This window comes from Cynocephalus volans, chromosome 2, assembly GCF_027409185.1.
Source record: "Cynocephalus volans isolate mCynVol1 chromosome 2, mCynVol1.pri, whole genome shotgun sequence".
Taxonomy (NCBI): Eukaryota; Metazoa; Chordata; class Mammalia; order Dermoptera; family Cynocephalidae; genus Cynocephalus; species Cynocephalus volans.
This window is the reverse complement of record NC_084461.1, coordinates 210,683,496-210,698,241: the sequence shown is the minus strand read 5'-3', so window position 1 is coordinate 210,698,241 and position 14,746 is coordinate 210,683,496. Positions and strand designations below refer to the sequence as shown.

The following is a 14,746-nucleotide window of genomic DNA, read 5'->3' as shown; positions in this document are numbered from 1 at the left end:
CAGAAATCTAAGGAGAAACTACCAAATACAGAGTTATGGAAGTATGTGACCTCTTTGTGATCAGTTCTGTGATAGATTGCGTAAACTAAAAAAGCAGCAGAATGGATAGGAAGAACTGACAAGAACAGACCAAACTGTTCTGTCAACGGACAGGGTCACTCCTTTCTTTCAAGTAGGAACAGATGAGGATGATCTCAGCCTTCTCACTTAAAAGGGGTCAGTTGGTTATTCATTTTATCACTTAGTGTTGGTACAGTAGAGAGGCACACTGACGATAAACTCCTCCCTCTAACAATCTTGTTGGATTGTAATCTTGTAAAGCAAATTTATGGCCACGTTTGACTACTGTGTTCAGTAAAAGTAGAAATTTGTAATGTTGAGTTTAAACCAATATTTTGTAACTATTTTATTTAATCTGTGCTCTCTTTCATTGAACTCATGGTCTATGATTTGAATTAGCAAAAAAAAAAAAAAATTATTTCTAAAAATATTTATTCCCAGTGTTGAATAAGTTTGCTTAAAGTTTATATCTCTTTGCCTGCTTACCTGAAAATCACTAGTTTAAGCCTTCACACAGCAATCAAAGCAAAGTAAGATTTGAGTAGTGACTCTTTTATTTAAGGAGATGTATTTCATTTCTAAGTATTTGGGGGATACCTGTGTGCAGGGTATTAATGGTGTTGTGGGATAACTGAAGCTGAGTAAGACAAGGTCCTTCCCAAAATATAGTCTTGTGATGGAATCAAACAGATACATCAATAATTTCTAGAATAAGTAGACTGGTAAATATTATTATAGAAGCACTTAGAATAAAGTTATTTTACTGTTTTTTATTTGTATCACTTACCCCTAGGAAACAAGAAGTGATGTCTTGTTTCCTGTCAGTGTTATTTGATCGCTTTGGTCAGTGGACCAAACGTTGACATGTATTAATGGGAAAAGTTCTTACAGAAAAGATTTCAATAGACTGTTGATTATAAAGATGGTACTAATGCCAAAGACTAGTATTCATCATAAAATTGAAGGTATAATTTTTATTATTGCTTCTCTGTTTGGAGTCCTAGTAAGTCAGACCTTAATGACAACTTGGAAGTAACTGGGCCCATGTTATGGCTACAAAAGTATTTTTTGAAGAACACTTTATAGGTTTTGTTGTAAAACTACTCTAACGTCATCTTGGTTCTGTCTCATGATGGGGGGGATAGTTGTGTTATGTTGCAAGTAAGAGAAACAAAATTGACAGACAGGGCGTCCTCTTGGGTCCATTTTTGTTAGGGATGAAGATGTGGTTGATGGTCATTTGAATGTTTCTGCTGCGTCAGAGGAATTTGATAGGACAGTAGAAAGTTGTTTTGGAGGCAGAAGTGATTACTCTCACCAGAATGCAGTTGCTTTTTAAGACAATGGGAAAATGCTCTTTGTGTTCCTGGGTTCTTGAAAGTGGGCATCCAACAGTTAACAGGGCTGGGCTTTATGTTAAGTTTGAGAATAGGTATGTGCTATCGTTTATCAGCTGCATCCTCCCTAGCCTGAGGCAATATGAAACAAGTGTTTACAGAGTGTTAAAAATTTAATACTTTACCAATTTGTGTTCTTTGTGCCATGATATTCTAGGGGTTGTTTTTAATGCCGTCTCTTCTCCCCCGCCCTTTTTATTTTTTATTTTTTTAGCTCTGCTTATGATAATGTCAATAAAGTTCGAGTAGCTATCAAGAAAATCAGTCCTTTTGAGCACCAGACCTACTGCCAGAGAACCTTGAGAGAGATAAAAATCTTACTGCGCTTCAGGCATGAGAACATCATTGGAATCAATGATATTATTCGAGCACCAACCATTGAGCAAATGAAAGATGTGTATCCTTTTCAGGCACCTAGTTGACTCCACTGCTTGGTCACCGTGTTGAATAAGTATAACTAGAAATTTTCTGGACTTCGAGTAAAGGAAAAGTGCATGAAGCACATTTAAGGGAAAATTGTAATCTGCTTGCCATTTGTAATACTAAAATACTAATGATACTATAATACAATTATAATACAGTAATACTTGCATCATTTAAAATTTTTCTGTGGTTCTTTTTATTAGTTTTCAGTAACTCATTTTAGTATCTTTTAGGTAAGTCCAATATTTTCTCTGTTCATTTCAGTAAAGATTTTCTTTGAGTGTAGTTATGAAAGTCTTTATTAATATTAATCTTGGTTAATACCATTTCAGTCATGTTTTTTCCATTCAGGGGATGGTTTGTTATGGTGGTGAAAAGGAAAGAGTGGTAGACTAAGAAAGACAGTACCTCTGATATTCCTGATCTTAGACAATGTCATAGCACCTCTTTAGGTTTCAGTTTCTCATCTTTAAAATGAAAGAACTGGCCCTCGTAATCTTTAAGGCCAACCCAGCTCTGAAATAATGTGGCTAACTATGACCAACTTTTAGAAATCCAGGCTAAGCAGATCCAGAAGATATTGCCTGGGTAAAGGCTACATTTGAAAGAGGCGTTAAGTGTACTGAAGAGGATCTGTCAGCAGGGAGGTTACCAGTTTGCCCAATTTGCATTCTGCCCCTCCAGACAGCAGCTCACTGTCTCTAGGCAGCCCTTTCCATTTTTAAATAGATCTGTTAATAAGTTGTGATGATATTTAAAGTGAAATGCCTCCTGCTACTACCACCTGTTGGTCTTGCTTTACCTTTTGCCATGAAAATGAGCTCTTTAAGATGACAGATTTTTAGTTATATTTCATTTTGAACCTCATGCTGCATCTCATCTCCTATGAATCTGTAGGAGACAGAATAGTATTTACATAGAAATGAATAAAAGAAATGCAAAAACACCACTAATGAAATAATAATATGGTGAACTGAAAAGCTAGAGGCTTCTGTAATTTAATCTCTGTAAGAAAGAAGGTGGCCGAAGCTAAAATTTTAGGTGCTTAGATACATGGCTAGGCAAGAAACAACAGGAACAAAACTAGCACAAACCCCTTCTTAGTATGATTTCTCCATGGCCTTATTTATTTAGGATTTTCATATTAATTGAAAAGACTAAGGGTAGGATTTAGTAGTAATATGTTTCTAGACCTGTATTTCCAAAAGTTTTACAGTTGGTTTTTGAGGAGATTGGTAGAGGAGGAGCGGCAAGAAGGGAGGAAAAAGTGGCATTATGAGTTTTGCTGAGCCAAAGAGAGGAGGGCATATATGATGTTTGCTGGCCAACACCATCTCCCAGCCTTTTCCAACAAGCCTTGGAGGGGGGTTGTTGATGGTGGACAATTTAGACAACAGGGAGGTTGAGACTTCAAAGACTGACCAGTATTTCCATAGCAGCCTGTTTCAGGTCTCTGTCTGTGCCCCAAACCAGCCACATCAGGCAGGTATAATGCCTGTTGTCTCACAGGACCTAAAAAGGAATAAACTACTTCAGATTTCTTCCATGAAGGAATACCAAGTTTTCATCATTTCTCCTTTCCCTTGAGGGCCTCATGATGTAATAATGGGAAGAGGGTCAAAAGAGGCTGCATTTTGTTTTCGGTGCTTTGCTGAGTGTGACCAGCTATTTGGTGTTTTACCTTAACCTGTTCAAACAGATATATAGTACAGGACCTCATGGAAACAGATCTATACAAGCTCTTGAAGACACAACACCTCAGCAATGACCATATCTGCTATTTTCTTTACCAGATCCTCAGAGGGTTAAAATATATCCACTCAGCTAATGTTCTGCACCGTGACCTCAAGCCTTCCAACCTGCTGCTCAACACCACCTGTGATCTCAAGGTCAGTGAGGTTATTTACTCTTAGAGTGATGTATATTGAAAAACCTTTTACTGAGGTATAGTTATATTTATCATTATTCATATTTAAAATTATACCAGAAATACATGAAGGCATTTTTATGGCAAAAATGCTAGTAAAGAGTGCTAGTCCTCTTATTCTTCCTCATCCCATTGCTCCTTCCTCTCCAGAGATAAATAACCACTATAACAGATTGTTGTGTTTTCTTCCAAGGTTTTTTCTGTACTCTTACATACATGTGTACTTTTATACTTTATGTATGTGAATGGAATCATGCACCTTAGGTGTAAGTTTTAAAATCATGTGTTTCATTGGTGACCTTTTTCTTCTATAAATTTTATACTAAAGGCACTCAGAAATCAGCAGAAAACTTAACCTTACTGACTGCAATACCTAATAAGGAATTCCAAATAAATAGGAAAACCCAAGGTCCTTTACAGTCCTCAGAGTTCTCTTGAGAATGTGCAGCATTTATATATTTCTATTTTAATAGGTGGCAGAGCTAAATAAGGAGAGAGATTTATGGATGTCTTAGGTGTAATGAAGGGATGTGGATTCAGGCTAATAAAAATGCACAGGAATTAAAACCTAAATGGAAAGACATCCCATGTTCATGCATCAGAAGACTTAATATTATTAAGATGGCAGTATTCCCCAAGTTGATCTATAGATTCAGTATAATCCCTATCAAAGCCTCAGCTGGCTTTTTGCAGAAATTGACAGGCTGACCCTAAAATTCAGATGGAAGTTCAAGAGATCCAGAATAGCCAAAACAATCTTATAAAAGAACAAAGCTGGAGGACTCTCACACTTCCTGATTTCGAAGTGTACTAAAAATCTACCACAATCAAGACCGTTTGCTCCTGGCATAAGGATAGGTATATAGATCAATGAAATGGACTTGAAAGTCAGTAAATAAACCCGTATATCTCTGGTCAATTGATTTTTGACAAGGGTGCCAGACCATTCATTGGGGAAGGAGTAGTCTTTTCAATGAGTGATTCTGGGACAACTGGATAGCCACATGCAAAAGAATGAGAAAATTAACTCAAAATGGATCAAAGATCTCAATTTGAGAGCTAAATACTCTTAGAAAACATAGGAGTAGGTTTTTGTAATCTTGTGTTAGGCACAGCCTCTTATACATGACACAATAAGCACAAGCACAAAAGACAAAAGATTAGTGGATTCCATCAAGATTAGAAATTTGTGTTACAAAGTAAAACTATCAAGAAAGTGAAAAAGACAGCCCATAGAAAGAGAGAAGATATTTACATATTATATATCTGATAAGGGACTTATAACTAGAGTATATGATGAACTCTTACAACTAAGATAATAAAAGGATAAATAACCTAATTTAAAAATGGGCAAAGGATTGAATAGACACTTCCCTAGAGAAGATATACCAATGGCCAATATGCACATGAAAAGATACTTGACATCATTAGTCAGTAGGGAAATGCGAATATAATAATGATGAGATACTACTTCAGACCCACTCGGATGGCTATAATCAAAACGTCAGGTAAGTGTTGGTGAGGATTCCACTCCTAGGTAAGTGAAATGAAACGTGCATCCGCACAAAACTTTGAACGTGAATGTCTATAGTAGTAGTATTCATTATAGCCAAAAAGTGGAAACAATTCAAATATCCAACTGAGGTGGATAAATAAAATGTGGTAGAGCAACACAGTGGAATAAAAAGAAGTACTGATAATGTTACAACGTGGATGAATTTTGTAAACATTATGTAAGTGAAAGAAGGCAGTCACAAAAAAACACATATTGTATGATTCCATTTATATGAAATATCCAGGATAGGCAAATCCATAGGGACAGGAAATAGATCAGTGGTTGCATAAGGTTGGTGGGTTTGGGGGAGGAATGGGGAGGGAACCCTAATTCATCTGGGTTTCTTTTTGAGGTTATCGAAATGTTCTCAAATTGGATGGTGGCAATGGTTGTATAACCCTGTGGATTATAATACTGAAAACCATCAAATTGTATACTTTAAAGGGGTGAATTGTATGGTATATAAATTATATCTCAGTAAAGTTGTTTAAAAAGTACATACAGATGTATAGCAATAATCATTTCTTGGATTTCAGTTCAACAGACATTCCTGAAAAAATGGTATGCCAGACAAGGAAGATGAGTGTCTACTGCTGAAATCTGTAAACTGATAGGTCAGGAATCCCATAGACAGTAGATGATTGTAATAATATGTGCTATAACTGAGGTGCGGAAAAGAATGGTGTACAAATGCAGAGGAGAGTGGTGGGCTAGTTCTGGTGGGGAGTGTAAGAGGCAGCAGGAAGAAGGTGGTATTTGTGCTGGCCTGCTGAGGATGGGCAGACTTTCCTGTAGGAAGCAAGTGGCCAGGTTGGGCGTAGGGTATCATAGGCAGAAAGAACAACAGAGATAAAAGTAAGAAGACACAAAACATTGAGTCCTCATCTCTGTGGCTACAGCACTGGGTGAGTAATAGGGCGTCATTGACACTAAGCTGGAGAGGTTGGTTGAAGGTGGATCATGGAGATCTAGGAACTATCTAAAAAAGGCAATTGGGGCTGGCCGGTTAGCTCGGTTAGATTGCGGTGTTAGAACACCAAGGTCAAGGGTTCAGATCCCTGTAACAGCCAGCCACTAAAAAAAATTTTTTTTTAAATAAAGGGCAGTGGGTTCTGTCATCAGGTGGTCAGCTTATACGCTGTCACTGGATGTTTGAAACAGTGTGGCCAACATCCAGTGAGATATTGTGGAAGACAGCTTTCTCCATCAGATATGTATGGGTTGGATTCTGTTACCTCTTAGTATCCTTTTGATATAGACTCACGTACTTTCCATATGGGATGTAACCAGCTCCTTTCCCATGATCTGTGCAACTAAAAGCCAAATGGGCACAAAAGGAATGAAGCTGCTTTTAGGAATGGCTACACTACTTCCTTGGCTCTTAGTGATTTCCTTGAAAAATTACAAAGAATATTTTTATGTCTCCTCATGCTTTTCTTTTTTCTTTTGGTTTCTTATCACTACAACCTTGTATAGCAGATTGTTTTTGTTTTTAGATAGACATTCTCAATATTTTAAGTATATAATATTTCTGAGAAAAGATGGCTCTTATTTTTGCTTGAAAATGTCCGTCCTTAGAAATAAAACAAATAGAACCAGACTATTTTCTTTGTTATCTTTTCACTGTTAATGAATTTGTGTTTATTTAGGGCTATTTTATTCACCTGCTCACCAAAATTTCACACACATGGATATATATGAGTTGTTGGCCATCGGCATTCTCTAGGCATGGTTTTCAAAACTCAATTTAACACAGAGATACAACAAGACATTTTAGATATTTAAAGTAGTACAATTCACTCACATTTTTAAAATGTACACATGGAGAGTGCATCATTCACATGGGTATAAATATTCAGGAGAGAATCTCATTCCAGAGATGAGTATGTTGTGTCACAGAAATCACTGATCTGTCACAGTGAACAGGACAGCGTGTGGTGGCAGTTCAGTGTGCCTATATGACAGTTGAGAGAGCACCAATGGGTAGAAGAGTCTTTCACTGGAGCTCTGGTTCACTATGTCCATCACATCCTCAGAACCTTGTGGGAACCATGATGCCCATCCCACAGGCTCCTTTGCCTAGGAAAGTATAACCTGTGGCCTTACTGACCTCTTGTTATTTAGGTCCTTTTGAATTTTCAAGCAGGCAGTTCTGTTACTTCCTTTTTCCATTAGCTTTTATGTTAATAAAGTGTTTCCTACTCTTGAACCCTCAGGGTATCAGCTATTCTCAGTGTCTCAGACCTTTAACTTTTGACTCTGGTACCAGTCAAGGTCAACAGCAATAAGCTTTCTTTTTGGTTTCTGTAAATATGCTTTGCCCTTGTTGTCTGATGCCCTCAGGCCCAGCAGACATTGACCTCTTGGGATCTTTCTGGGACCCTTTCTTGTAGACTTTATTTTTCAGTACCCCAGAAACACACAAAGGTTAATAGACCCTTTTGGAGATTTTGCTAGCATATTTTTAGTGGAACTACCAGGGGGATGTGGTCTATACCAGTCTGTGTTGTTTGTTAGATTGACTCCACAGAAATCTCAGTAGAAGTTACAGGATGCTAGGTAGGATCACAGCACATGTAGTTCTGGCTGTGCCTGTGAAGGAGGTCTCCAGAAGATATAATATAAAACATGTCTTTGGGAATTCCTCTGTTTTTTGAAAATTTCAATTTACATACCCTAAAAGGTAGCCAGATGGGGTGCTGAAGTTTATAGGTCATTTTATGTTTTCTTGTACCATATATCCTAGTTGAATATCTTCCTTTGTGTGGAATTACACTGAATATTACTGCCCTTTTTTTTTTTTTTTTTTTTTTGGTACTGTTGGCAGTTTATTGGTTAATGTCGTGTAAATTTGTTTAGTCTTCCATATTGTGTTTAGAGAACTTAAAAAATCACATGCGCTTTCCATTGATGACCATGAATGGAGCTGTGAAGTCTTTTAGAGGTATAAACCTCACATCTCCCTGTTTATTTTTTAAATTATAAACAGTAATTTGTCAGAACTTCCTGGTTCTATGGCCTGCATTAGATGTGTGGGATACAAATGGTAACACATGGTTTCCCTTATACCATCTCACTACACTGAACATGGTAGTTCATGAAAGAGAAAGGATTAAACATTTTTCTTGTCTTTTCAGTAGGAAATCCACTAGGATCTGTGCATCAGGGTAAACAGCCTCAGTTGGTGAACCATGGCCCTTTAAAAAGAATGCCAGCTAAAATATGCAGAAGATATAGTAAAATCAGAAAAATCATCATCTTGCAACCCCCAATGAAATAGGCTACCACTGCCACTCTCCTACATGGACCCTCCTCTTCACCTCACACCTAGACCCCTTCCCAATCTTGAGTTTCCTCTTAACTCCACCTGGCTGCTACATTCCCCACCAGGCTCTGTGCCTTTCCCCACCCCTTGGGGACTTACGTTGCTTGACCCACTTAGTGGCTTTCAACTGAATTTCTTGTAGGGAAGAGCTACTACATGTTTGGTTTCCATTTTAAAGAAATAGACATACTGCATCTATCTCCAGTGTCTGGGCTTTGAGTAGAAGATGTGAGGGAGGGGGCTGGAGTCATCACTCACAGGCCTGGCAGTTGATGCCCCCTATCAGCTGGAACACCCATGTGTAGCCCACAATGCCTGGGCTTCCTCAGAACATGGGCAGAGTACCCCAGTAGAGAGAGGGCCAGGTGGAAGCCATGTTGCATTTTATAATGTAGCTTCAGAAGTCACACACCGTCACTTCCACTATATTATGTTGGTTTAGGCAGTTTCAAACGTTTACTCAGATTCAAGAGTAGGGAAAATAGACCCCACCTCCTGATACAAGTTTAACCAAAGAGCTTGTAAGAAGAGCATGGGAGATGGGTTATAGTGGTGTGGCCCTCTTTAAAAAATACAGTCTGCCACAACTATATTTAAAGTTATTCACAGCATTTATCCCTGCCTTTGTAGGTATTTAGTAATCTGATCAAACCTTCTTAAAATACAACTTCTATTTCTTTGTCCACGCTCCTGGAGGAAAGTGGAGACATCAGCCTCAATACTTGGCCTCATTGATCTGTGGATTTCTTATATTCTGTTTTTTAAAAAATCTGTCTGGAATTTTTTTTTTGATTCACCTGAACCATGAAAAGCTGTGTGTCAAGTCAGTACCCACCCATTCTATGTGACACTGGGCATAGGGCTATGAAGGATCTGTCCTCATGTTCTGGGGCTCACCCTGGTTTTGCTCTGCTGAGAAGGTGCAGTATTTCTTTTCTGATTGCGTGATTCAGAATGTGGCTTCAGGTGTCCGTTTACACTACAGAAGGCAGAGTGATAAGCTTTGATTGAACTTGAATCAGAAGATGAAGTGTTAGCCCTGTAAAAGAGAGAAATTGTGTGTCACAGATACATTGAAAAATTCAAACTACTCAGAATCCAAGTGGATTGGTGACAGTCCAACATGGCAAGTGATGGCTCTGAATGGCTCAGAGCATTCCCCTTCAAATGAAAGAAATTAATCATTTATTGGTTCTCTGAGTTGGAAATCATGCCAAACATAACCATGTTGCTAGTGAACCTGCTATGCATGAGTACTGGGAACTCTTCCCGCAGCTTGCTTCATAGGAATTGGTGGAAAAGGTTCTAAGAAACAAATAGGTTGCAGGAACACTGAAAAGCTTCAAGACCAGTCAAGCAGAAGTTAGAACTTAACTATGATCCTCTTCAAAAGATTATAGCCATACCTCCACAAGATCCCATGAGAGGCCTGTGAATGTCAGGCAGGGAAATGGCATTGGCAAGCAAGCCAGCTTTGAAAGGTGAGGCCTGGGAGTCATGTTGGAGGTTTTGTAGACAGAGTGCAGTGGCTGGGGTTAGCCATTGGAGCTATGGAGGAGGACAGAATTTCCTCACCAGTCAACCTGTGAAAGTCCATGTGGAAAGTGGCCTGTGGAAGAGTCATTGGCAGATTGTTCTTTGCTCCTTTTGATGATGCAGTGACAGTGTGTCACAAGACAGGGAAATTATGCAACAGAGATGTGCAACCTTTCTCGGATACTATAGCTGAAGCAAGATGTAGGGCCTGGGGGATCAAAGGGGCTACCTAGTGATGCCAGCTTCCCAGGTAGAAAAGGCTAGAGGAAGATATTTGTGAGGGGGTGGTATCCTTCTGAATTATTGAAGCACTCAACTTTAGGACATCTGAGAGAGACTGATATCAAGATAGACTCTAAGTCCTATAAATATCTCTTAGACTTGTCCCTTCCTCCTTGTCCCCATTTTTATGGCCTGAGTTCAGGCTCTTATTTCTTTTCTGACTTAATAATGCAATAAGTCTAGTCTCTGTTTTCCAGGCTACCTTCTACTATGGCCTATCTTAGTTAACATGTCACTCTCTTGAGTTAGTTCCCCAGGAGCCAAAGAATTAAAATACCCTACAATTGTATGGGACTAAATACATCATAATTGCATTTTATGTATATTGGAATCTGGCAAGATCTCTGGCCCAGAGTAGTACCAGTGTTGGGTGGCCAGATGATGAAAGGCCAGCAGGTGCTATTGTGAAGCAGGAGAAAATTAGAAGCTGGATATTTTTTTAAAAAAATAAAATGTGCATCTTCAGTATATGAAAGATTTTTTAAAGCTTTGGGAGTGAGTTTGACTTTATGGAATGGGAGGAAAGTGGAAAGAATATTTGGTAATACCTGCAATTGTGGACTAAGTGGAAGACTAGCAGGAAGTGAAGTCTAAAAAATAAAAAGCCAGTGTGAATTGAGGAGCCAATCCTAGCAGGATCCCAGGAGCTCCAGCAAGACGGGCCCAAAAAAGGGTTCTGGATGGTTTTGGTGACTTTACCCAGAACGGTTTTTGTCAAGTCACCTAAGTGACTTTGCTGTGCACTAAGCAGATAATGAAGGGCAGGGGGCAGGGGGGGAATCATCATTGTGCAATATATGCATGTATTGAAACAACACACTGTACCCTACAAATATGTGCAAGTAAATTAAAATAAAAAAATAAACCCCCCAAAAGGTGGCTATGCCTCTTAAATTGTGTACTGTTAAAGATTCCTGCATTTTTCCTAGTTTCTGACATGTGGATTGTCATCACTGCCTTTCAGGTTGTTGGGAGGATTAAATAATGATATTGTAGAATTCCCAGCAAAGTATCTGACATGTAGTAATGGTAACAGCTACTTATTGCTTATCATTATTATATTTACCATTGTTGTTGTCGTTTATTTTTATGATGTTTTGATGTCATGCTACTTAGAATCTCTGAGAAGTATCCCATTTTTTTTCTCTCCTAGATCTGTGACTTTGGCCTGGCCCGCGTTGCAGATCCAGACCATGATCACACAGGATTCCTGACAGAGTATGTAGCCACACGTTGGTACAGGGCTCCAGAAATTATGTTGAATTCCAAGGTAAGGACCAAGTTTGCATAAAAAGAAAACCAGGGAGTAAGAGAATTTTCTAAATATGTTGTAATAAGCCTGCTTCTCCAGTCTCTGTTTCTATTTGGGTTGAGGCTTGGCTGTCTGGCTGGCCCATGTCTGCCAGAGCCAAGGTGCTATCATAATCTCCTTGTTCAGTATTGAGCTTCTGGGCCCTGGAGTTCTGCCTCTTCACCTCAGCTGGAGGGAGTAGTGCTGACCTGTTGTATAGGTATGCCTCTTCAGTCACTTACCATAAATGGTCTTTGTTCACCCATTGGTCACCTCTCTTGAAGTCTTGCCTTTGGCAGCTTTCACCTGCTCTCCTGCCACTGCCAGGTAGGGGCTGAATCTGCATTAGAGGTTATCCAATAACGGGTATTTCTGTGAACATAGACCTAGTGTTATGCTGTAAAGGCCAGATTTATCTGATGATGAAGAATGTCTCTTCAGCAAAGTTATAGTATAATGATTACAGTATAATTTGTTGTTTTAGTAATGTATTCTTTTTTCTTTTTATTTACCACTTCCCTCCCTTCCTCTTTCCTTTCTCTCTCCTCTCTTCTTTCTTCTCTTTTGTCAAACTATCTGACACTTTACCAACATAAATCAACACATTACTTATAAAAAGGGAGGGTGTTCTTTCCCATAGCCATAGTACCCTTAGCATACTTAAGATAATCAGCATTAATTTAGTGACATCCCAGTTGGCCCCCAAAAGAAGTTTTTTTTTTTTTTTTGTCTTTTTCGTGACCGGCACTCAGCCAGTGAGCGCACCGGACATTCCTATATAGGATCCGAACCCGCGGCGGGAGTGTCGCTGCGCTCCCAGGGCCGCACTCTCCCGAGTGCACCACAGGCTCGGCCCCAAAAGAAGTTTTTATTATAGCTCTTTTTGTTTTGTTTTCCGTCCATAATCAAATCAAGTTTCCTGCATTAGTCTCAGTCAGAGAGCAGTCCTTTTGCCCTTCCTTTTTTCTTCGCGACATTGAATACAGAGTACACATCAGTTTTTTCACAGAATGATTCACATTCTGGATTCTTCAGACTGCTTGTTTCTCATTAGGTTTAGTCACATATTTCCAGCACAAGTACCACAGATTCTTGGAGACTGTGTGTGTATCTCCTGTTGCCCAGCAGTCTTTCCCCAGTGGCTTAGTATGCCTTGATGACCCTTACCTCGGGTTTATAAAATGGTGATTTTCTAAATTTATTCTACCTTTTATATTTATTTGCTGGCATTTTATAAAGAAGAGTTTTATCTTTTTTCCCTTATCTTTGTTTTTGAAGCACTATTATATAGACTCATGGGTTCTTGTTTTTTGTTTTGTTTTTTATTGTGCTGTCCATTATCATCTTTCTCTTTTTCTGTAACTTATATTGTCCTAGTTTTGGCAAGCTAGAGCACTGTGTGGGTACATATTTGTAACATATTAACAGAATTTCAACTTTAAGAAAAGGTGTAAGAAAAGTATTAGGTAACCATTCTCAAACCTTCTGGACTCAAGATTCCTTTAAGTCTCTTAAAAATGATAAAGGATCCCCAAGCAGGTTTTATTTAGGTGGATTATATCTATTGTCATTTGCGATGTAGAAATTGAAACTGAAACTTTAAAAAATGTATTAATTTATTTTAAATAGTAATAAATAAACCCACTACCTGTTAACATAAATTCAATATTTTTCATAAGAGAATGTTTATTTTCCACAACAAAAACATTTTAGTGAGAAGAGTGGCATTGTTTTTATTTTTTTAATGTCTGGCTTAATAGAAGACAGCTGGATTCTCAATCTGGTTCTGCTTCAGTCTGTCAAATATCTTGTTTTGGTTTAAGTTAATGAAGAAAAGTCTTTACACAGATATGTAGTTGGAAAAGGGAGGAGACTTTTGATAGTCTTTTCAGCCACTTGTGGCTAATTTTTGATACTACACCAAAATTCAACAAGTTAAAGGTTAATTGCAATGTGGAATCTGAAACCATATCAGTGAACTTTTTGTACTGTTTTACTAAAATTCATTGGTCTGCCTTGCGCTCGTACCCATGCATGATTTTGTAATATCAAGCATTTGGAAAATATTGGTTCACTGAGTTATGCAGATATTCCAAATGTTGTGTTTCATGTATAATATCACCTCACATCATGTACCCCCTGGAAAATCTCTCTTGAGCGAATGAGTGAAAAAGAAAAAAGCATCTTAGTAGTATAGTAAATGTAGTATGACCTCTTGTGTCCCCTAGAGGGAACCCGTAGGGATCTTTGGACCACCCTTACAGAACCACTGGATAAAACTCCTATATACCCTTTACCCCGGATTCGTACTCATCAATTTTTTAACCTTTGCCACATTTGTTTTATTATTCTCTTTTTATATATGCACACATGTGTTTTCTGAGACATTTGAGAATAAGTTATAGTTGTGTCCCCTTTACCATTGAACACTTCAGTGTATATTTCCTTAGAACAGTGGTTCTAATGTTCCCTGGGAACATTTAGCAATGTTTGGAGACATTTTTGGTTGTCATAATGGGGATTTGGGAGATGTGTTACTGGCATCAAGTGGGTAGAAGCCAGCGATGCTGCTAAACATCCTGCAATGCACAGGACAGCCCCCACAACAGAACCTTAAAACACCCCAAAATGTCAGTAGTGCTGAGGTTGAAAAGTACCCTGCCTTAGAACAAGGGAAATCTCTAATGTGACCACGTTACAGTTATCAAAAGCAGGAAATTTAACACTGATGCAATATCGAATACTCAGTTTAAATTCAAATCTTTGATATTGTCCCAATGATAATTTCTCTAACTAACAAACATACACTTGTCCAGGCTCACACATTGCATTGTCATGTTTCTTTAGTCTCCTTTAACCTGGAATAGTTCCTCAGCCTTTCTTGATTGACATTTTTGAAGAGCGCAGGCCAGCTGTTTTGTAGAATGCCCTTAATTTTGTGTCATGCATT

At 38.5% G+C, this 14,746-nt stretch overlaps 1 protein-coding gene across 1 annotated transcript in view; it reads left to right on the top strand.

The window, feature by feature from the left end:
- MAPK1 (mitogen-activated protein kinase 1) overlaps nt 1-14,746 on the top strand; it is an 89,504-nt gene that overhangs the window by 48,880 nt on the left and 25,878 nt on the right. Inside the window, exons 2-4 of the mRNA XM_063086208.1 lie at nt 1,672-1,854; nt 3,580-3,769; nt 11,659-11,775. Of these exons, the coding sequence (XP_062942278.1) occupies nt 1,672-1,854; nt 3,580-3,769; nt 11,659-11,775 (490 nt within the window). The remainder of the gene's footprint in view (nt 1-1,671; nt 1,855-3,579; nt 3,770-11,658; nt 11,776-14,746) is intronic.